At 37.1% G+C, this 25,132-nt stretch overlaps 1 protein-coding gene across 3 annotated transcripts in view; it reads right to left on the reverse strand.

Moving 5' to 3' along the window:
- Nucleotides 1-25,132, reverse strand: part of LOC122812296 (tyrosine-protein phosphatase non-receptor type substrate 1-like) — a 247,219-nt gene that overhangs the window by 154,339 nt on the left and 67,748 nt on the right. For 2 of the 3 annotated variants that reach the window (XM_044084703.1, XM_044084704.1), the window contains one exon: nucleotides 12,974-13,312. In XM_044084703.1, coding sequence (XP_043940638.1) covers nucleotides 12,974-13,312 — 339 coding nt within the window. Of the gene's footprint in view, nucleotides 1-12,973; nucleotides 13,313-14,131; nucleotides 14,266-25,132 lie in introns of those variants that run through there. The other variant, XM_044084705.1, reaches the window with a different exon arrangement.

Genomic DNA, 25,132 nt, shown 5'->3' on the forward strand with positions numbered 1-25,132 from the left:
GGATGCGCTAACAACAACAACAACAACAACAACAAAACAGTTATAATAATGACCAAGGAGGCTACTGAGGGATGCCGCACTGCAATGGATGAAATATCTAACACACTTTGGAAGCATGTTGAAACAACAACAACAACAACAACAACAACAACAAAACAGTAATAATAATAACCAAGGAGGCTAATGAGGGATGCTGCACTGCCATGGATGAAATACCTAACACACTTTGGAAGCAGGTTGAAACAACAACAACAATAACAACAACCACAAAACAGTAAAAAAAAAACAAGGAGGCTATTGAGGGATGCCACACTGCCATTGATGAAATACCTAAAACACTTTGGAAGCATGTTGAAAAACAACAACAACAACAACAAAACAGTAATAATAATAACCAATGAGGGTATTGAGGGATGCCGCACTGCCATGGATGAAATATCTAACACACTTTGGAAGCATATTGAAACAACAACAACAAAACAGTAATAATAATAACCAAGGACGCTAATGGGGGATGCTGCACTGCCACGGATGAAATATCTAACACACTTTGGAAGCATGTTGAAACAAAAATAACAAAAAACAGTAATAATAATAATAACCAAGGAGGCAAATGACGGATGCCCACTGCCATGGATGAAATATCTAACACATTTTGGAAGCAAGTCAATACACAAACAAAGATGAAACGTTATGCTGAAGTCCCAAGGTACTAAAACAGATAAATCCAAAAGACAAGTAGCAGGACACTGCCAAGATGAAACCAATAAAATCACCATTTATTAAATAAAAGTAAGCGCTTTCGGGATAACCCTTCGTCAGACATAATTTTTAACACAATAAAACAGCCATATTTAAAATACAAACCATCCAATCACTTGCTTACAAATACCCGCCTATTCTGTAGAGCAGGTTTAATGGGTAACACATCATTAAGGCCTGGGGGTCTATGTGCTCTTAGATCAACAATCTATTTGGATTCAGCTAAAGCTGTTCTGTGTTTGATGTCACCCCCCCCTATCATTAACCCTAATGTTGACTATACATCTAAATTTAAAACTATGTGTAGGATTCATACTTATATGCCTATAAAGTGCATTACTCAAATCACAGTTTCTAATATTACTCAGATGTTGCAAAATCCTAACTTTTAACATATTATTAGTCATACCAATATAAAAACATGCACATTTTTCACAATTAGCCATATAGACCAGATGTTGTGTCCTACATGTTGCCCTCCCCTTAAAATAAAAAGTTTTACTTATATCAGGATGTTTAAAATCTACGTCCCCCCTAATATACATACATGCTTTGCAATTACCGCAGGGATGAGTGCCTGCACTCAGGTTTGGCTTCAACCCTTTATCCAAATGTACCTCCTTGCATAATAATTCTTTTAAATTCTTATTTCTTCTATAATTAAACATGGGACATTCACCTACTATATCTTTTAGTCCAATATCACTTGTTAGTATATTCCAATTATTCTGCACTATTTGGCAAATGTCCTTAATATTACTACCATAGGTAAATAATAGTTTGGGTTTTTCATCTTTATTTCTATTAGACACAATATTGTCCTGTCTATCCCTATATGTACCATTCATCCATGGTTTGTACCTTGTTTTCCTATGTTGTTTGTTGTTACTCATGACATTATCAATTAAAGATCTCCCATAGCCTCTATCAATAAGGTGCTGATCTAACTTTGACAATTCCTCATCACAGCATGCATCCTCAGAACATACCCTAGAAATCCTGCCCACCTGACTTTTTATGATGTTTGGAAAAATGTGCCTCGGATGCATGCTGTCAAAAGATAGCAGTGTATTTTGCCAACATTCTTTTCTGTAGAGTCTCGATGTAAATCCCAAGTCAGTCTGTTCCACACAGACATCTAGAAAGTCTATCTGATTAAATGAAGTTTTAGCACTAAAACTCAAAAAAGTTGTTGTCGTATGTAGAAAGGCTAAGAAGCTTTCAAAGGTGGGCAAATCCCCATCCCATAAAATAAAAACATCATCTACAAATCTAACATATAGAACTATGTGTTTAAGCCATGGCTGATTGTTCAAAATCTCTTTAGTCTCCCATTTAGATAACACTAGGTTTGCATAAGTATTAGCACAGGGGGTGCCCATGGCCACCCCCCGTGCTTGTCTGTATAGGGACCCAGGTCCCATGAAGACATTATTAAACAAAACCAAAGAAAGCAGGCTTTCCATAGTGAGTCGCATATGTTCTGTAGCTCCTAAATTGCTGATGACCTCACCTACTGCTGTAATACCATAATCATGATCAATAACAGTAAAGAGACTGTTGACATCCAATGTAGCCATTAATAATTTCTTTCCTTCTAACTTAACCACCTTTGCTAACTGTCCCAAAAAATGCCCTGTATCCTTCAGTATATTATTAATTTTCTCTAAATAGGGTTTCAGAACAAATTCTAACCAAATCGAAACATTTTCTGTGACCCACCCTCTTCCCGAAACAATAGGCCTGAGTGGTGGGTCACTAAATGATTTATGGATCTTAGGTAGGGCCTTGAATACGGGTGTGACTGGTTTATCTATTCTCAAAAATTCATAAGTTTCCTTGGTTATTCTCATTCCCTCTAACAAAACTGTTAACTCACTATGTACATTGTCTATTATCATTTTAACTTGTAATGGGTTTACCTGTTCATAAGCTCCATCCATAGCCAATGTATCCCTTAATTTTTTGTCATACCATTTCGTATCCAACACTACAATTGCACCTCCCTTGTCCGCCATTTTTATAGTTATTTCTTTGTTATCCATCAACCCATGGAGTGCCCGTTTTTGCGCCAAGGTTAAATTATAATATACACTATTATTCCTTCCCTCAAAATACTTAAACAAATCCTTCTCACACCCATTCATAAACAAATTAAGCGAGGGTGTCAAATTAGGCACAAAACTGCTAGGTTTTTTTGGTTCTATTCGATCTCCTATTTGACTGTCATACATTAATCTTAATACAACACTTCGACAGAACAACATTAAATCAAAAATAACATCACTATATACACACATTCTACTCGGTACAAATTTTAACCCTTTGTTAAGTACTTGAAGTTCATCTGGACTCAACAAGACTTTTGATAAATTATATACAATACCATTAGAAACACCATCAGTCACTGTAAAGTTCTTCTGCGTTTGTCCACATTTCTGTCCTCGCTCGAGGATCTTTTCCAGGCACCCTTCTTTCTCACAGGTGCTGGAAGGCTTCCCAAAAAATGTAACGCTCCTTGGTTGGTTTTCGAGTGAGCCCCCGGCTCCTTATTATGTTCAATAGCTGTCCCTGTTGTCTCAGACACTACAACTGTGTTATCATTTCCCAAAGCATTCGATAGTGTAGATATATCACCTTCCAAACGTGGGACATATGCCTCATTTATGTGCTGATTTACGACATCTGATGTTTCCCCTTCATGTAGGGAATCTCGTCGAGCCCTACTATCAGCCGTTGAATTCTCAAAAACAGAGGAACTATGATGCGTGCCGTTTAGCTCCTGCGTGTGCAACTTCTCTCGTTCCCCTTGTGCACACAATGTTAAGCTTTTCTCTGCTTCTGCCTTATTACCAGAAAAACGAGCTGAAATTGGAACCTCCATATTACTCTGTTGTCGTGCATGCTGTATCGTTGGTCTCCCTACCACTTCTTCCATACGCGTCGCCTCATCGCGTGTCACTGACGACCTCGGATGACATTTCATCGGCTCCACTACACGCTCTCTAAACCTCGGCCAAATGAAGATGTTGCCATTAACAAAGTCAGAGTAGTCCCTTTTTATTTTACTTAGTTTAGTCTCTCGAAGCTTGTCAGCTTCTTTTGCCAGGGACAGTTTAACTGTAGAAAGTCTCTCTTTATTCTTATTTTCAGGAAAGTCAGATACAAGCCTGGAATACAATGAAGATACCTCTTGCTTCAGGGCATCAAGCTCCGGTGCAAAGAACTGTATAAGCAACCTCATATATTCTATACTGGTGCTTAAATTAAGCGCTTGCCATTTAGCCAAAAGCTCAGGGTATCTATCTCCCTGAGCTGGCATACACAGAATCCTCATTCCCCTGGGAACTATGCCGTAACTAATGCAGGCTTCCAAGTGAAAAGCTTGCCATTGCAAGCACTGCATTTTTCCTGCCTTAAAGTTCCAGTTTCTTAACAAATCTTCAAATGCTCTGTCAACCGCTACAGGGGTAACTTTACCTGGTAATCCTTCCTTCTGAACAACAAAGCCCAAATCAAGGAGCGGATTGCCTTGTATGGTAGACGTTTTTTCAAGGTTGCCATAAAGAATCTCACCCGGAGTCATGGCTGAAAATTCAGTAGCAGAATTGTTATTTTCAGTATTCTCAGCAGGCATAACGTTATCAACAAAATCAAGTCAATACACAAACAAAGATGAAACGTTATGCTGAAGTCCCAAGGTACTAAAACAGATAAATCCAAAAGACAAGAAGTAGCAGGACACTGCCAAGATGAAACCAATAAAATCACCATTTATTAAATAAAAGTAAGCGCTTTCAGGATAACCCTTCGTCAGACATAATTTTTAACACAATAAAACAGCCATATTTAAAATACAAACCATCCAATCACTTGCTTACAAATACCCGCCTATTCTGTAGAGCAGGTTTAATGGGTAACACATCATTAAGGCCTGGGGGTCTATGTGCTCTTAGAGCAACAATCCATTTGGATTCAGCTAAAGCTGTTCTGTGTTTGATGTCACCCCCCCTATCATTAACCCTAATGTTGACTATACATCTAAATTTAAAACTATGTGTAGGATTCATACTTATATGCCTATAAAGTGCATTACTCAAGTCACAGTTTCTAATATTGCTAAGATGTTGCAGAATCCTAACTTTTAACATGTTATTGGTCATGCCAATATAAAAACATGCACATTTTTTCACAATTAGCCATATAGACCAGATGTTGTGTCCTACATGTTGCCCTCCTCTTAAAATAAAAAGTTTTACTTATATCAGGATGTTTAAAATCTACGTCCCCCCTAATATACATACATGCTTTGCAATTACCGCAGGGATGAGTGCCTGCACTCAGGTTTGGCTTCAACCCTTTATCCAAATGTACCTCCTTGCATAATAATTCTTTTAAATTCTTATTTCTTCTATAATTAAACATGGGACATTCACCTACTATATCTTTTAGTCCAATATCACTAGTTAATATATTCCAATTTTAAATTTTAAACATTGTGTAATTCATTGTGGAACCAGGATCAAATGTGTATATCTTTAAGAAAAGTATTTTTACAACAATGTCATGGTGACATCATTAATTGTTTAATTAGAGTGGTTATTTAAATGAGTCTTTGGTTTTAAAGCACTGTTTCTGATGAAGTCTCACTTAGAGATGAAAGCGCTTAAACCTGTTGCCAATCTGTTTTAATTTCTGTTATTTGGTGAATAAAGTGGAGTTTCTACAAGTGTTTTTAAGCCTTGGAGTTCCTGCCATAATACGACATTTATGGACTTTGTTATATGACTTTTGCTGCTTTTTTACTTGAAATATCTAACACACTTTGGAAGCATGTTGAGACAACAACAACAACAAAACAGTAATAATAATAACAGAGGATGATATTATGGGATGCCGCACTGCCACGGATAAAATATCTAATATACTTTGGAAGCATGTTGAGACAACAACAACAAATCAGTAATAATAATAAACAAGGAGGGTATTGAAGGATGCTGCACTGCCATGGATGAAATATCTAACATACTTTGGAAGCCTGTTGAAACAACAACAACAAAACAGTAAAAATAATAACCAAGGAGGCTAATGAGGGATGCTGCACTGCCATGGATGAAATACCTAACAGACTTTGGAAGCATGTTGAAACAACAACAACAAAACAGTAATAATAATAACCAAGGAAGCTAATGAGGGAAGCCGCACTGCCATGGATGAAATATCTAACACACTTTGGAAGCATGTTGAAACAACAACAACAACAAAACAGTAATAATAATAACCAAGGAGGCTAATGAGGGATGCCACACTGCCATGGATGAAATATCTAACACACTTTGGAAGCATGTTGAAACAACAACAGCAACAAAACAGTAATAATAATAACCAAGGACGTTAATGAGGGATGCTGCACTGACATGGATGAAATATCTAACACACTTTGGAAGCATGTTGAAACAACAACAGCAACAAAACAGTAATAATAATAACCAAGGAGGCTAATGAGGGATGCCACACTGCCATGGATGAAATATCTAACACACTTTGGAAGCATGTTGAAACAACAACAACAACAAAACAGTAATAATAATAACCAAGGAGGCTAATGAAGGATGCTGCACTGCCATGGATGAAATACCTAACACACTTTGGAAGCATGTTGAAACAACAACAACAACAACAAAACAGTAATAATAATAACCAAGGAGGCTATTGAGGGATGCCACACTGCCATGGATAAAATATCTAACACACTTTAGATCCAAATTGAAACAAGAACAGCAATAATAATAATAATAATTATTATCTGGGCACTTCTACTCATTCTGCTTTTAACATAGTCCTTTTCCTAATGTCAGCTGACCACTTACCTTGCACCACCAGGTCCACATTTGTTCCTTATCTCCAGGATGACAGGCAGTCATGGTGCAGGTATCATCTAGGCAACTATGAAATGATTTTCCATTTTTCTAGTTTTAATGTCCGTGTAGTGAGTGCTTTTCCTTCTCTCATTAAACATGCATTTTTTTACACGTACTGCGTAAAATCTACCAAATGGATGTGACTTGGCAGAGCAAAGTGCATATCCCTGTTCCATACTTTGCATGACATGCACCTCTCTCTCTGTAGGTAGTGTGAGCTTTGCAGGGACCTGAACGTCATCCCTTCTCCCAGGATAGGTGAAGTGCCATTGCCTGTTTTCATTCCCCTTCTTCATTATCTCCTCCATTACCAACATTACCAGTTGGTCTAGGGTCCTCAGGGTCCGTCAGAACTTTGTCCATTTTCTGTGGATCCAACATTGCTGTTTTTTTTTTTTTTTGTAGTGTGATCTACAATTAGCTTATACATGCACACTAGGAGAATGCAGACACAAAACAAATTAGCCTACAGTGTTCATATCATATGTTTTTAAACTTTAGACAATACCATTACACGACTGGTTATTTAAGCACCTCTCTCTTTTTTCATTCCTTTCACATCAAAAATGATGATTTAACACAGGGTTTTGTGTGATTCAGTTTTGTAATTAAAATGTATCTTGAACTTTCTCTGTTCTACACTGTCCATTGACCTGGGTGACTTTTGAAAGGTGCTGAAGTAGAATGCTATGTATTAAAAATAAAAAAAGGAAAAACTAGTAGTCTTAAAACTTTGTTGATGAGCTCAGACATGATAATTTCCAAAAATCACATAGTATTCCAAAGCAACAAGCCTTTATTTGTCACAGACAATCGATCCTCAGTAAAACAAAAACAAAAAATCAGACCTACTTTTACAATATTAAACATATCAGTTTTTATAGACTTAATTAGAAGTAGGTGTGGAAAATAGATGTATTGCTTAATTTTAAACTAACCTATTCCAGGCAAACAACATAAACCGGACAGTAAAAGTGCATTTAAGAACAGAAAGTACTCACCCCCACACACTACTACTGATTAGATCAAACTAAATCCTAGTTAAGGAAAACACTACCTATTTGCAACCTTCATTCCAAAATCAGGCATTAAGAAAAGCATAACATACATATAAAAAGAGTGACTTTTAACTAAAATCTCTTTTGGCTAACTAATGCAATAAAGCCTTCATCAGCTCTGTGACAAGAACTAAAATCATATGCATGAGTAGATAAGTAAAAAGAGCTAACTAGATAGATGCAAGAAAAAACACAGAGCTATCTAACCATAAACATTTTTGATTAGAACACTGTATACCCACACACACACACACACACACACACACACATATATATATATATATATATATATATATATATATATATATATATAATAAGCATACATCCATATGTATTCGTGTGCATAAAAACTAAGTTATTTACAGCAGAGAAAAAAATGTCAGTACTTTTACACACATTTTAGTAACATACCAGTTAGCTAATAATTAGTTTGTCCTCATTGTGGCTAAACTTGTTTCTGTATTGGATTTTAAAGGGACAGTCACAGAGTCCAAACTTCTGACCGAAAGAAACTTGTCCTTATACCTCCCACTTGTCACTTCCCCCTTACCACGTCATCATCAACCTACTCCTGGTTTCAGTTTACTTTATGCAGCCTTGTTTTCATTCCCTCTGGTGAACACAATTAACAATATTCAGCTCCTGTCAAAGCTTTCAGTCCCCGATCACTAGAAAACAATAAAGTTATTACATTTTTGTGTGTGCTTGTATTGGGGAGGTTAGGCAAGGCTCTCAGTGATTACTTTTCATGAACTCATCAAAAAGCTTATCTTAATTGTGGAGCTGTTTATTTCCTTTATTTATTCTGCATAGTACAACTGCAAGCAGTATAGTCAAAACAGTGCAGTTTAGTAAATGCATACTAAATCTTATCAGTCTATTGACGTATTCCCCTTAGTCTGTAGTAAAGCAATTTCAGAATTAGTATGCATAACTATCGCAGGTTGATGTAGTGAACAGCCCCCATTGTGACAATAAGTTTTAGACATCATTGTTTAAAATGAATCTATTGCTTGTGTCACGCATATGCTTTTTTTTTTTTTTTTTTTTTTTTCAAAGCTTCCATCATTCTGATGCTTTCTACAGAGCAAATGGCTGTCATGCATAACATCATAGCTCTTAGCTAGCATTCAGAAATCTGCACAAAATAAAATTTGAAATAACAGAAAACTCTGTTTATTAATGTTTAGCTTTGCACTGCTCATATGCTTTCCCACAAGGTAGTAACAACTGAGGTCATAAAGTTCCTGAAAGGTTACTTTTCCCTGAGGATAAAAAGCCCAAGTGAGACTAATGAATGACTAAGTGACAGCTGTAGTGAGTACAACTGCAATTTGAGATGGAATTTGACAAAGACCATTGAAACTTCCTGTAACCACCCCTACCCCAACCCCAGCAGCCAAAGCTGGGACATGCTCAGAAAGCCAGACTGAAAATGTAATCAAAGACCAGAATCCAAACAAAAAATATCTGCCACATAATTTGGCATGTTTGTCTGCTGCATTTTAAGTTCTCTTTGGTATTTTATTCTAAATCTCAGGGGATTTGATAGTATTTCTTAACAAAACACATCTCTGCACTAACATGGATATGTCTCTAATACGTATTTACTTGAATAGTTCAGATCTTGCTAGTATATTCATGTTTTTAACATATAAATTGTTCTTCCTATATAGGTCATTTCATATAATTTCTTCTGTAATTTCAAAATGTGCTAGCATGATCTTAGAATTGATTACAATACTTAGCAATAGAATACCTTCCCAACATTCAACAGTCTTGGCAATCATATTAAAACTATTCATTCAGCCAGGACACATGGAATACTTAAACCACACAAAGTATTTTACTGGTCACACAGTTCATCTTGAAAACAGAACAGCTCAATATCTATAAAAGTACATTTCAGTAATGATATTGGTTATGCATAAAATATGAAGTTAGGTGAGATGGTAGCAATTTTCAAAAACTTATGCAGAGTTTTAATAGACACCAGACTTTTCTTAGCAAAATGAAAAGCAGTGCCTTATCTATAATTGTGGTTATAAAAAGTAAATCATAATGTGGAACACAAACCCTAGCAATGTGTGACAAACAGTCAAAATGTGGATCACCTTCCTTTTGCACTGCTCGAAAATAAGCTAATTGCCATGGAGCCTGGTTAAACATTTTTAAAATAAGACATACTTGTAAGTCAAATCCAAAACGTATTGAGTCTGCATGTCCTCCCTGCAGTTGGGTGGGCGTTTGAAAGACATGTGTAAATGGGTGTGCCTTCGTTGAAGGTTGAATGTCGAGCTGGCACCTCGGCGTTCGTCAAAATCTACTGCCAATCATTAGCGGACCGGAGTTCCGCTGTGGTGACCCCTAACTGGTAAAAGCCGAAAGACAACAACAAAACTATAACCAAATCATAAGCAAATATGAAACAGCACTTTTGTAACAGAATCAAAAGTAAAATCACATGCTCATGAATACCACTTGCTACATTTCCTACATTTTCTAAACAGTTCTGTTACATATCACACAACCGATTCCATGTATACACTAAATGAACAGCATCCGATCATACTTTAGACGCTTCATATGCACACTTACTGTACTTTGCTATGGCTTTCTTAGCAGCATCTCACCATGAGGCATTACTAACTGCATTCTAGTTACCAAACACATCTTACAGCAACCTGTATTTCATGGTCATTAAATTAGTGGTTGTGACAAGACTAATTCATTTAAAGTCTTAGTAACAGGGACAATCAGAGACACTTAGAATATTACTATTAACCCAAGAAATTGACAGAATAAGAAGTTAAATTAATAAACATTTTCTGAAACAACAGTGTAATTCACCACATTTTCTCTGAAAAATCCCCAGTTGTAGGAGGAAGTAAAAGGAACAGAGTTAACCTTTTGGAATCAAAAGCAGGGACTATTCAATACACAAATATTTTTAAAAAAAATAAGAGTAGCTGAATTAACAAAAAACAGCTACAACAGTATTCTACCCACGATGCTGCAGTATAAAATGCATTATTAACTCTCAACTAATCAGCGATAAAGATGCTTATTACTATTAAATTGAAACATTGATGGAGTAAGAGAATGCAAATTAATAAGCATTTTCTGAAACAAGAAGGTTATAATCCACCACCTTTTCTTCTCAAGTTTTAGGAGAGAGTTAAAGAGACAGAGCTAACATTTCAGCGTTCACAGCAGAGATTATTCAATACATAAATGCCAAGCACTGACTTTTAGAAGCCCTACTGCTGCCTGAACTAAACAGTCTCACAGTTCAACAAATCAGGGACAAATCCAGAAATAATCAGGAACAGAGATAATTACATTACTATTAACTTGAGACACTGACATAATAAGAGAATGTAAATTAAACATTTTCTGAAATAAAGTTCTCCTTTACCACCTTTTCTACAAAAAACACCAATCTTAGGAGGGAGTAAGAGGGACAGAGCTAACAATGGAGTTAAAAGTAGGGACTAGCCTACCTCTCAACGTCTCAGTGCAAGAAATCTGGACAAAGCCATAAAGAATGGGGTGGACAAAGGCGCACAAACAGGGACAGGATTTAAATATTGGTCTTATAAACTTATAAAGTTGCTAGAATAACAAGTTTTGCACTATTATGCATTTTCGGAAGGATAAAAAGTCTGAAACTCAAAATGCTTGCCATTATTTGTTATTTTTTAATGACTTCATTCTTCAGTGATTCTAAGCATTGAATGTATGACATATCATCTCAGCGTGGAGCTGTAAGGAACTTGGGACTTTTTTAAGCCTCAAAACGAGGAACATTCCTCATAATGAGATACACTTTACTAGTATGAATAGAAAGGTGACAGCACCTCATACCTCTCAACTGTTCAAAGTTTTGCCTCCTATTTTTGGTGTGTTCCTCATAAAATTTCTGGTTGTCTGGTGAATCATGGAGAAATTAAGTCAATAAATAAAAGACGGATATTTCAGCGTTAGACTTTATATCTTTCAGAAAATGTATGCCAATGTAAAACCTATTATTCTAGCAACATTCTTAAGTTTATAAGAACAATATTTAAAATCTGTCCCCATTTTGGGGGTCTTTGTTCCCCCATTATTTTTGCCTTTGTTCACATTTCTTGTGTTAAGAGATTGAGAGGTATGCTGCATGCACTTGGATTAGACCTAAAAGACAGTAACAACTGGCAGCTACAATGGCACTGAAATAACACATTAACAAGTTTATCTAATGTTTCAAGTTATGAAATATCCCATTTCCAGTTGTTTTGGAGAGAGGCATGTAAGAAGTAACAAAACAAAAGCTTCCACAAAAAAAACAGTTCTGAATGGTTTGAGGGCATACCTGTCAGTAACTACTTCCAACCACATTTAAAGCTTACTTACCTTCACCAACAGGAGTCAGAGCTGGAAGAAGAGCTATCAGGATCCTATCTGAAGTGAACAGACAGGAAAAGGGGCAGCAGCTGTGCATCCTCTGGACCATTTTTGTACCGTTGCTTGCAGTACCAGTCAGCAACACATTTTCAGCCATTCAAGACTTTTACCAATTTTACCATACTGCAGTCATGTGAAAACTATTGCTAGTGTGTGATTGGATGACTTGTGGAGCTTGTCATTGACTCCTTTTACCTCATGAGCGGTTATTTGATTGGTTCATATACCATGATGCCAATTGGCTGTAATTGCAGTATATGGACGACTCAAAACTTATGTAGTGGAGACGCCACTGTTCAATGTGGCACAGCCGAACAGTGGGGAATTTCAATGTTAACTGTGGAGTGTTCTGCATGATCCGGAGCACTTCACTGCTCAAAAGCAAATAATCTAAAGTTTTCCAAAACCTTGTTGTGAAAAAGGTAGCTAACAGCAATACATTTTCATTTTCACATAGGATACTGGATAAAATGCATGTAGACTCTACTATGTCTTTCTTAATATAAATGTATATTACTTAATGACGTATTTTCCTTTACTGGATCTATAATAACTTTATCCTAAATTTTAAAGTGTTGTTTAGTCTAAATATATATATATATATATAAATAAATAATATATATATATATATATATATATATATATATATATATATATATATTTGCAACTTTGTATAATATAAGGTTGAGTTTTATATTTAGAGATTACTGAAGAAGTGTTGCTTACATATGTATGTAGTTATTTTCACATCCTTGCAATATTCATATATAATTTTTTAATACTTACTGCTGAAATAAAGTTTGGTTCCAGAACCTGATGCATTTACAGTTGCTTTGTCTGAATTAAGCTTCACACAGTAATACGTCCCAGCATCATCGCGGGTAATATTTGTAAATTTGATGGAAAAATCGATGTTTCTTGTTGCATTGTCTTGTAGAGCTCTCATTACTCGTGGATCTGATTTATTATTTCTGATGTCTGAGTATAGGAGCTGCTGCTGATTGTCCCCCTTGTACCATCGGACAGGTCCAAGAGATTCTTCTGACAGTCTGCAGTTCATTATGACAGTGCCTCCTTCACTGCCAGTGACTGATGAAGTCTGGAATATAGTCAGCCCATAAGTAGCTAGAAAAAATAAATTGTAAAAATTCACAGAATATAGATAACTCAGTGTTAGACACATGGCTATTAAACATTTTGAATGAGGCTTCAAAGAATCATAAGAAACATCATATGGCTAACTGCGGTACGGTCAACATGAGCCAAACTGTAAGTTCAAAACATGTTTGCTGGCAATAACAACATGTTCAGTTGCTTATTTAGAGTAAGAAAAATTAAAACAAAATATTTAACTGTATGATCCTGTTGGATGCAAGTGTTCTTTTCTGGGGTGACCCAGGAATTTTGTCCAGTTAATTGACTTACTCAGAGCACACAGTAGGTAAATGGGGGTAGAAATAATCAACTACTATACCCTTGACTACAGGAATGAGATCTGTCAGATGTGAATTAACAAAATGTGTTACAGACCAGTTAAAATATGCTTAGTGGATTAATACAATGAATAGAAAACAAATGAAAACTACGCACACAAATTTGTTTCTCACAGCTTTAACCTTGGTAATGTGTGACAAGAATTTTATAATCATATCAAGGAATCCAGACTACACAAACACACACACACACACACACACACACACACACACACACACACACACACACACACACACACACACACACACTAAAAGTTCAATGATTCCTCCATTAATAACAACTAAAAAAAAGTGACGAAAATCTAGATTTTGTTTTTACTTCAATATTCCTTAAATGACAAAGACTTTAACAGTACCTTTCTTGTACAGAGTGAGTCAACAATATTCTAAACTACTAAATGTTTATTTTTAAGAAATTCACAATTAACAAAACACATAACACAGTTCTCACCTGTGAGAATGCATAAAGTCATCAAAAGAAAGAGGTGGCTAAAAACACAGAAGTAATAAAACATTTTGAAGCCTATGCATTTGTTAAGCTTCATCTGAAATCAAAGTGAATAGACAGTGTAGCAGATACTAACTTTAAAAAGTTTAAGGAGAGATATGTCATTACATATTGCAAAAGAGCAACAGAAAAGGAAGTAAACGTACCACGACATCATTGTTATCATTTAGTGATAGATCATGGTCTGTACTAACTGTCACATGACCAAAATGCTGTGCCAGAGGTTGAATTAGTCATTTCTATTTAAGACCAGTTTGAGAAAGTTATGGACTACATCAGTGCAATTTTATGTTTTATTGTTTTTAGTTAAAGACTCTTTGCAGTAGTTAATACTTAAATTTGAAAGAAAATCACTTCAACAAGAAAATAGTTTTCAAGCTAAATTAATATCATGCCAGAAAAAATGATAAATGCAAAAAAGAGGAAAAGACAACCACAAAGAACCAGTAAAGCTGACAGTGCTTTACAAAAATGAAACATTTCTAAAGGGTCCATAAGAAAATGAATTCTCTACACCATTCTCTTCAAACCTCTCAACTGTCCAGATTTTTGCAGTGTGCCCAGATTTTTGACTTATATTCTTGGTTGGTTCCTCATAAAATTTGTGATTTTCCTGGCACATCACTGAGGACTGAAGTAATTAATAATGACATACTTTTGAGTTTCAGACTTCTTATCTTCAGAAAATACATGCTAACACAAATGTTTTTTATTCTAGTAAATGTTTAAGTTTATGAGAGCAGTATTTAAAATCTATCCCTATTTATGGGCATTTGTCCCTCCATTACTTTAGGTTTTGTCTAGATTTCTTGCAGTAAGAGGTTCATGTGTTCTACACATATATCTATATGTAATTATATCTATATCTAGCTATCTATATATAAATATATAGATAGCTAGATATTGATAGATATATGGTTCACCTTTGATATGTTGAAATGCAACATGTCGAAAGATCACAGTTAGTGGAATACAAAGGCATCAAATGTTCAATAAGCGAATGCACGTTGACATTCGCTCATCACAGATTCGGCATTGTGGGTGCGGAGTGCACTATAGTGGGGATCAGGAAATGGATCCCTTCCCCACTGTAGTGTGTCCTCGGAATTAGAATATTAAAATAGGGGGTGTAGGGGGCATGCCCCCCACATGGGGGATGCAGAGGGGCCTGCCTCCCTGCATTAAAGCGTGTTTTCAATATCTGAGTTCGAACTTCAGTGCCGTTCGGAATGACGATTTTTGTCATTTTGGTTCGCACAAAGGGCTGTTCAGCAGGTTTATTTTCAACCTTTGTAAAAACAAAAAATAAACAAACCACTGAAGAGAAAAAATTAGGCAGACAACCAGGTTATCTTTTTTAAAAATTCTTGTTCTTCCAGTTAACGCTTTTGTCAAGCCTCCATACACTCAACTTCATCAGACAATGCAAAACAAGTAGTAGCCATATTTAAAAGGCTCAATAGTAATCACATGTTCAAAACACCCCACATGCTTTCATATCACATGATACAATTCCCATTTTTATGTTATATAATATGTGTATGCACTTGTAAAACACAATACCTAACTTTTATTAGATAACACCTAATACCTAACTTTTATTAGATAACACATTCAAGTTTTAAACTAGCTAAAAATATCAATAATATGAAAAAATAGGTGTAAAAATGTGTATAAAAGGTCACTATTTAACCCAGTCAATTCCACTTTCAATTTAAACAAATTTGAAATTAATTAAAGTAGAATTGTTGAAAAATTTGTTTTTCATTGGAACTTAACCGTGTACAATAAAAATGCTAGAAGTTGATTAATTCTAAATACCATCAATGTTTCAAACTCCTCAGTTTTAATACAGATGCCAAGGAACATACATCATTCAACCCTGGTAACATGTATGCCCTAGTCCTGAGCTGCCACATCAATTCCTTTTCTTCTAGTTTTAAACCCGATGGGCCACCCCTGGTGTCAAATTCAACTTGGTCAATCACTCTAAATGTAAAAGAATGCCCAGGATTTGGGGCCACATGCCTGGCCAATGCATTTTCCGTTTTCACCTTCCTAATATGGTAAACATGCTCATATACTCTTTCCCTTAATTTTTGCTCAGTCTTGCCAATATAGAAACTTGGACAAGACTGGCATGAAGTGAGATATACAACCATGGTAGAATTACAATTAAATCTACCCTTACAGAAAAAAATTAGTGTCCAAAATGTTAAATCGGCTACCCATTTGCATAAACCTGCAATAAGTGCAGGCCTTGCATTTGTACATGCCTGGTACACATACCCACCTTGATGGCTGTAGTTCCAGTACATTTTTCAAGCTAGTACCCCACCTGTATACTCCATTAGGTGTAGGTCCCAATCTTTCAAGTTGGTCATCTACTTGAAAAATATTCCAATTTTTTCGTAGAATCATTTTGCATCACTATTAAAGGTAGTAATAAAGGCATGTCAAAATGTAAATTACTTTCACCTACTGTAACCAGGTAGGGATCAGTTCTAACCCTCTTCTCATTGATGCCTAAAATGGCTCTGAAATGGCCATTTCCTCTCTTACTGTGGACTTCGTCAAATACATTTCTTAGTAAATCAGATGGATATCCTCTACTTGTAAACATCTCCAATAAGAAATTACACTCCTCATTAAAATCCATTATTGTAGTGCACATCCTTGTGGCCCTAACCAGTTGTCCTTTGACCACGGACCATTTTTGATGGCAGGAGTAGGCACTACTATTATGGAGGAAGGAATTAGAGTAGGTATCCTTCCGATGGATCTTTGTCAAGTACTGTTTACTAGCCTTGTCCTTCCTCAATTCCACATCTAAGAAGGCAATTTTTGGGGTATGAAATATGTGAGTAAATACCAGAAATTCAGTGGTGTTATTGCAGTATGCCATAAATTCTTCAAACATACGTTGTCCCCCCCTTGAATATTAAGAAAATATCATCCAAAAACTTGGTATAATGGTAAATTTCACCTCCTAATCTGTTTGTAATATTATGCATGAATTTATCTTCCCAGAAGGCCATTACAAGATTGGCAAAGCTCCCCCCTACTGGGGACCCCATTGCCACACATGTGTTTTGTAAGTAAAACTGGCCATTACATAAGAAAAAATTATTGGAAAGAATTATGTCCAATAATTCTCTAATAAGACCAATTTCAGAGGCAGGTGCACCTCTTTTCACTAATAATAACTCAAGCCACTCAATACCCACATCCCATGGGATGACTGTGTATAAATCCTTTACATCAATTGTGGCAAAGTTGAAATCTGGTTGAAAATTCAACTTGTTAATTGCTTCTAGAAAAAGACCAAGAATCCTTACAAATGAAGGGTTCCTTTTGTACATACTTTTTTAACAAGCTGTCTACATATTTTACCAATGGAAAGGCCATTGAGTCTCTACCATCTACTGTCAGACACAGAGGAAGATTCTCAAGGCATTTATGGATCTTAGGTATTCCAAAGATCACAGGTATTTTTGGTGAAAGCATTGTTAAATAGTTAGCCAGAGTTAAATCAATCCTGCTTTCAATAAATAGGTAATTAATGAACCCCTTAATTCTTTTGTAAGCTTGGTTCACTTCATTCAAGGAAACTTGTGTGTATGTAACCGAATTTAGCATATTTTCCATTCTGTCATTGTAATTCATACGGTCAAAAAACACCAAGCGCCCTCCCTTATCAGCCTTCACAATTCTTGTGTCAGCCTCTCTCAAGGTATCAAGCAAAGCCCATTCATTTTTTGACATATTAGGGCCATTTCCATTTATAGAACCCTGATAAACTTTTCTTTTAATGCTCCCCAGTTCCCTGAGATCAATTTCACACATCTTTTCAAAAATGTCTAAGACAGGGTGTAATAGGGAAGAGATAAGACAGGCACTGGGTGGCAGTGAAGAGTTACCGAATAGCTGGGTAACTACAGCAGAGCTAGTAAGAGAGATGGCTAGAAAGGTGCGTGGTGTGACATCTGGAAAGAGGAAGGAGGACAAGGAGACCTGGTGGTGGAATGAAGAAGTACAGGAGAGTATACAGAGAAAGAGGTTGGCGAAGAAGAAGTGGGATTTTCAGAGAGATGAAGAAAATAGACAAGAGTGTAAGGAGATGAGGTGCATGGCAAAGAGAGAGGTGGTGAAGGCTAAGGATAAGGCATATGAAGAGTTGTATAAAAGGTAGGACACTGAGGAGGGAGAAAAGGACCTGTACCAATTGGCTAGATAGAGGGACCGAGCTAGTAAAGATGTGCAACAGGTAAGGGTGATAAAGGATAATGAGAGAAACGTACTCACACGTGAGGAGAGTGTGTTGAGCAGATGGAAAGAGTACTTTGAGGGGCTGATGAATGAAGAGAATGAGAGGGAGAGAAGGTTGGATGATGTGGGGATAGTGAATCATGAAGTGCAGTGGATTAGCAAGGAGGAAGTAAGGATTGCTATGAAGAGAATGAAGAATGGAAAGGCTGTTGGTCCAGATGACATACCTGTGGAAGCATGGAGGTGTTTAGGTGAAATGGCAGTGGAATTTTTAGCTAGATTGATTAATGAAATCTTGGAAAGTGAGAGGATGCCTGAGGAAGTGAGAAAAAGTGTTTTGGTACCAATTTTTAAGAATAAGGGTGATGTGCAGAGCTGTAGTAACTACAGGGGGATTAAACTGATCAGTCACAGCATGAAGTTATGGGAAAGAGTAGCGGAAGCTAGGTTAATAAGGGAAGTGATGATTAGTGATCAGCAGTATGGTTTCATGCCAGGAAAAAGCACTACAGATGCAATGTTTGCTCTGAGTGTTGATGGAGAAGTACAGAGAAGGTCAGAGGAGTTGTATTGTGTCTTTGTGGATTTAGAGAAAGCATATGACAGGATGCATAGAGAGGAGTTGTGGTATTGTATGAGGAAGTCGGGAGTGTCAGAGAATTATGTAAGAGTGGTACAGGATATGTATGAGGGTATTGTGACAGTGGTGAGGTTTGGGGTGGGACTGATGGATGTGTTTAAGGTGGAGGTGGGATTACATCAAGGATCAGCTCTGAGCCCTTTCTTATTTGCAATGGTGATGGACAGGTTGACAGACGAGATCAGACGGGAGTCCCCATGGACTATGATATTTGCAAATGACATTGTGATCTTTAGTGAGAGTAGGGAACAGGTGGAGGAGACACTGGAGAGGTGGAGATATGCTCTAAAAAGAAGAGGAATGAAGGTCAGCAGGACTAAGACAGAATATATGTGTGTGAATGAGAGGGAGGACAGAGGAATGGTGAGGATGCAGGGAGTAGAGGTGACGAAGGTGGATGAGTTTAAATACTTGGAATCAACAGTTCAGAGTAATGGTGAGTGTGGAAGAGAGGTGAAGAAGAGAGTATAGGCAGGAGGATTGGGTGTAGAAGAGTGTCAGGAGTGATTTGTGACAGATGGGTACCAGTAAGAGTGAAAGGGAAGGTCTACATGAGGGTTGTGAGACCAGCTATGTAATATTTTTTGGAGACAGTGGCATTGACAAAAAGGCAGGAGTCAGAGCTTGATGTGGCAGAGCTGAAGATGTTAAGATTTGCACTGGGTGTGATGAGGGTGGACAGGATTAGGAATAAGTATATTAGAGGGTCAGCCCAGGTTGGAAGGTTTGGAGACAAAGCGAGAGAGGCAAGACTATGTTGGTTTGGACATGTGCTGAGGAGGGATGCAGAGTATATTGGGTAAAAGATGCTAAGGATGAAGCTGCCAGGTAACATGAAAAGAGGAAGCCTAAGATAAGGTTTATGGATGTGGTGAGAGAGGACATGCAGGTGGTTGGTGTAACAGAGCAAGATGCAGAGGACAGGAAGAAATGGAAACTGTTCATCTGCTGTGGCGACCCCTAACGGGAGCAGCCGAAATAAGATTTTCAACCTTTCAAAGGTAAACCAGATATATCTATATATTAGATGGGTCCGTGTCAAAATACTGAATCTTGATTTCACTGAAACTCAAATGGTCATTGAAAAATAATTTTATAAAAAACCTTCTTACGTTTTTGCTTTGCCTCCTACACGCTCTTTACTTACCAATACTAAATCCATGACAGCACAACTGCAGAGAAATGAAAAAAATACACCATACACACACACACACACACACACACACACACACACACACACACACACACACACACATGAATCAGTATTTGAGAGCAAACCCAGAGTTCTACATATTTGAGGGTACAACATGATGCTGACCATCGCAGTTCACACACACTCTGCTAGACTCACATCCCTAACAATTTTTAAGGTAAGAAATTACATCATTGCATACTTTCAATACTCATCTACACTTTTCTATGAAATGAGTAATCAGTGAAATGAGTTTTCAGTGAAATGGGTTCAACCATTTGAGTTTCAGTGAAATAAAGAGTTGGTGTTATGAAAGGGATACGCAGTCCAAAAAAGTACTCGCACAACAGCAAAGGCCAAAAAAAAAAATGTGTTTTTCTGCATTCAATATCTATGTCTAATTGTCATTTATAGGATATGCCTTTAAACATTTGATTATTCTTTGTTATTAATTAATTAGCCAATTATTATATGGCTATATTAAGTCAAGTGATGGAGTGTCACACTATCACTGAGGAAGGCTTGTTGCCGAAACCGTTCTGTTGGTTGTTTGGTCAAAATAAATATTTGGATTTATTCACTGTGGTGCTGGTTGCTTTTTTGACTTTGAGTTATGAAAGGGACCCATAATAGAGATAGAAATGTATATATATATATATATATATATATATATATATATATATATATATATATATATATATATATATATATATATATATAAAGACATATACAAATAGAGATATATAGGTTTTTAAAATGATTGAAAAACAGAAAATATGACAAAAACATCAACATGCTACTACACATCCATCAAGGAATAATCTTGGCAAGTGCAAAATTAAAAAAAAGTAAAGAGAGAGAGAGAGAGAGAGAGAGAGAGAACTGCTAATTATATATATATATATATATATATATATATATATATACTAACCTCAAAGTTATACTATATCAGGAGAATGGCATATTCCCCAACCTGGAGAATTGTCCAGTCTGACACACCTATCGACCATCTGCTCGGTCAACCAAAACAATGTTCAATACATTTATGTCTATATAACAGTAGAATACTTTTCCTAAGTGACACACATTAGCAAATGAAAAAATATTGAAAAAAAAAAATATATATATATATATATATATATATATATATATATATATATATATATATATACACAACAAATGGCATTCCCACTTATTATCACATTAATAACAATGTTCTAAGCATGCAATCCGTAGTGATGGACTTGGGCACCCAGGTTGATGGCAACCTGACTTTTGACCACCACATTGCCTCTATTGCATGGAAGGCTTTCTACATGGTTCACCTCATAAATAAAGGTATTTCATTCAGAAAAAAGGAACTTGTAACATCCCTGTATTCATCCCTTATCAGACCATTTATCAAATACAATGCCCTCTTCAGCATGTACCTTGCCAAGCATATGCAGCAGCTGGAGAGACCACAGAAGTTCTTGACCAGAAAAATCCAGGGTCTCAAGCACCTGTCCTATACAGATAAGCTAAAAGTCATGTCCCTCTAATCAGTATCATACAGACTGCTCAGAGGTGAACTGTTTCTGACATACAAGGCCATCTCAGACCAGGCTTGATGGTGTTGCTGCATATCCATAAGTCAAACTCCACTCAGGCAACACGCACACAAGGTCTGAACCTGGTATGTGACATTAATAGAACTTGGTGGGATAAATCTCCCCCATCTGTGGAAAAGACTCTCTATCCATGTCAAGTAGAGTACATCTCTAGTCCTGGACGACTGGATGGGTAACAGAAAATAACCCCCTGGTATCCCACCTGTGGCCCTGCTGGACAGGGGAAACAGGTGCTGACTTTGAGAAAATATGAGCCAAATTCTTGGCTAGGCTTATAAGGGCCTCCAGGCCAATAGCCTAGTATTATCCTATGAAGCTATGAACCTAAATGGTCATAAACAAACATAGATAACAAAAGCAATCATTTATACAGAAAGGCAACCCACATGCACACTCCACATGGAGTAGTGTGTCCCCACCCAGCCTGCTACTTACCATTCTGAGATTATGCAACAGTGGGGAAAGAGATAGACTACTAGAGAATGTCAGAATAAAACACAGAAAAAGTGGTAAAATACCACTTCAACCAAAAGCAATTTGATGAAAAAGTAGGATGAATTTCAGAAGATTGAAAAAAACCAAAAGACTGAAAATTCAAAATATTGAATGATGGAATATGCTCCTTCTCTACTGTTGTGCAATCTTGGAAGTTGTATATATAGTTATCAAGGGTGTGGGGGTTGCAGCCCCCACATGAGTGGTGCAGGGGATTTGCCCCCTGCATTAAAAATGTGTTCAGTATTTCAATTTTTCATTTTTTTAGGATTCATTCTTTTGGTTTGTCAGACTTCTAAAGGGGCCCAGTGGCATCAGCCACTGGAGCTGGGGATCATGGGTTCAAGTCTCACCTGGGTCGATACACTGATAATCCTCTCTTCTGACCTCCCAATACTCAGACTTGTGGGAAATGCACTTATATATCCAAACTGGAAGCCACACACTCTGCAGCCAAGACCAGAAGAGCTAGGCAGAAGGTCAACACTTGCACCACACCGCATGGAACACATAGCCCTCCAGAACACACACCAGCACTGCCTTCACATAAAAACACAAACCACAGCCCCACCTTCATGGAGGCCCTCAATAAAAATTTACCCAAACAGCAGAGACCTCCAAGGCAGAAACACGCTCAACCACCACAACACACCACTAATCATGAGACACATAACCCTCCTAAACAGTGTGCCACTCAACCAAAGACTAATGCCCTCTACGGACACGTACACAAATGCATGGATCTTGCCATATTCGATAGAACCAATACACTCTCCTCCAAAAAAAGAAAGCCAATATGGTGGTCCCCTGCCATAAACAAACTCTACAATAGAAGGAGGAAACTGATGCGGAATAAGGTGAAGTCCCAAGACTGGAAAAACTTCCTTATCATCCTCAACAAAAAGTTGACATCCCTCATCAAATCCTCTAAAGCAAGCTATGTAAACAGAATTGCAGCAGATAGTAAAGACAACCACAAGGCCTTCTATAGTTATGTAAAGAATCTCCACTGCAATACCCAGATTTGCTCTGAGCTATTGCACAATGGCACCTCCTACACCAAGTCAACCGATATTGCCAATATACTGGCTGACAGATTCAGTGCCAACTTTACCCCCTCTCTCTCCCACCAAAGGAGCAATCACAATACCAGTAGATTGCCAGGCACCCAGTATTACTGCTGCACAGGTTAAAACAGCACTGTCCAAGGCCAAGGATACAGCTTCTATTGGACCTGACTATATCCCTGGCTGTGTTCTACATGAACTACAGAGTGAACCGACCCCTCTCCTATGTGCCCTGTTCAGCTTTGATAGGTCTGTTTTTTTTAAAATTGGTGAAAATGGCAGAACCATAAAGAAGAACAGATAGTACATTAGTCCTAGCAATAGATTGTCTTGTGGAGTCAGTGACGTATTGTATAATTCTGCATAGACAGCCTAGTTTAATATGGACTTTTTTATGGTGAGAGACAGGTGTTTGTCAAACTTCATGTTGTTGTCTATTGTGGCACCAAGTAGCTTACTGTGTGATACAAGATCTATCTTAGTATTATCAGCTGAGTATATTTGGAAGGGGGTTTGTAGTATTTGGGTTTTGTCATTTGAAAAAAATTTAGTTTTTGGGGGGGATTTAGAATTAACTGTGAGTCTGAGAGCCACAATTCAGCTGTGGTGAATTTAAGCTGTGCTGTTTTTTGGAGGCTAGCAAGTGAAGCAGATGAGCATGGAGTCACTTGGATGTTGTACGATAGTGTCAAGGTTGGTAGCAGTATCTAGTTTATTGGAAAATATGCTAAATAGGAGTGGACCAAAGATAGAGCCCTGAGGTATACCTAGTGTGACTGGTTGTAGTGAGGAGAACTCATTTTGCCACTTTACGGCTTGTTGTCAGTCGGTTAGGTAGTTGTGAAACCAGGTTAGTGCTGAGTTGCATAGTTTCTGTTAGTGAAGTTCATTTAACAGCTTTTGATGAGAGTGTCACATGCTTTTTACATGTCTAGGAATATCGATGGAACTACCTGACCATTATTTCTAAATTGACTAATTTATTGTTCCTAAACGTAAAATCTGGTTTATTATTAACCCCACGTAACTCTGGTATTGTTAGTAAGATGTCCCAATTTGTACTAATAACATCACATACCATATTGATGTTGCTAGCAAAAGTCAGAGGCATTCTCAGTTTAGTTCTGTCAGTGTTGTTCACAGACCCACACTCATCTATGCCATTAGGCATCTGCATAGACACTGTGTTAGAGTTCGTGCCATAAAATGGTCTGCATCTGCCCAACCTCTCCTTCCAAGCTTCTGAAATCTGTGTATCTATGATATCATTCTTATAGCCCCTATGTTTAGGAACAATAAATCTTTAAAGAAGCAACTGTGCTATAGACCCCTGAATTCTGCTACCCATGTGTAATCAGAAAGAGTTGGCACATTTGCTTGTAGAAGGTATAAAGCCTGTACTTATATTTATTTGGGAGGTAATTTTACACACCCACATCTTGGCTTTGAGATTACTACTGATTTTTATGCTGGCACTAAGAATTTGGTTTACCTTAGTTTTTGTACAACATGCTATGCGTATTATATTGGCAAAACAAACAGACTTTTGAAAGATAGAATATTGGAACACCTTCGGGATATCAGGAACTCGAAAGAGTTTAATGCCTTAGCTATGCATATGATGAAGGATGGTGATGAGCATACGTTTAAGTTTTTAGCTGTAGAACTTTT

Source organism: Protopterus annectens, chromosome 9.part0, assembly GCF_019279795.1.
Source record: "Protopterus annectens isolate FY-2018-M chromosome 9.part0, PAN1.0, whole genome shotgun sequence".
In the NCBI taxonomy this organism is placed as follows: domain Eukaryota; kingdom Metazoa; phylum Chordata; order Ceratodontiformes; family Protopteridae; genus Protopterus; species Protopterus annectens.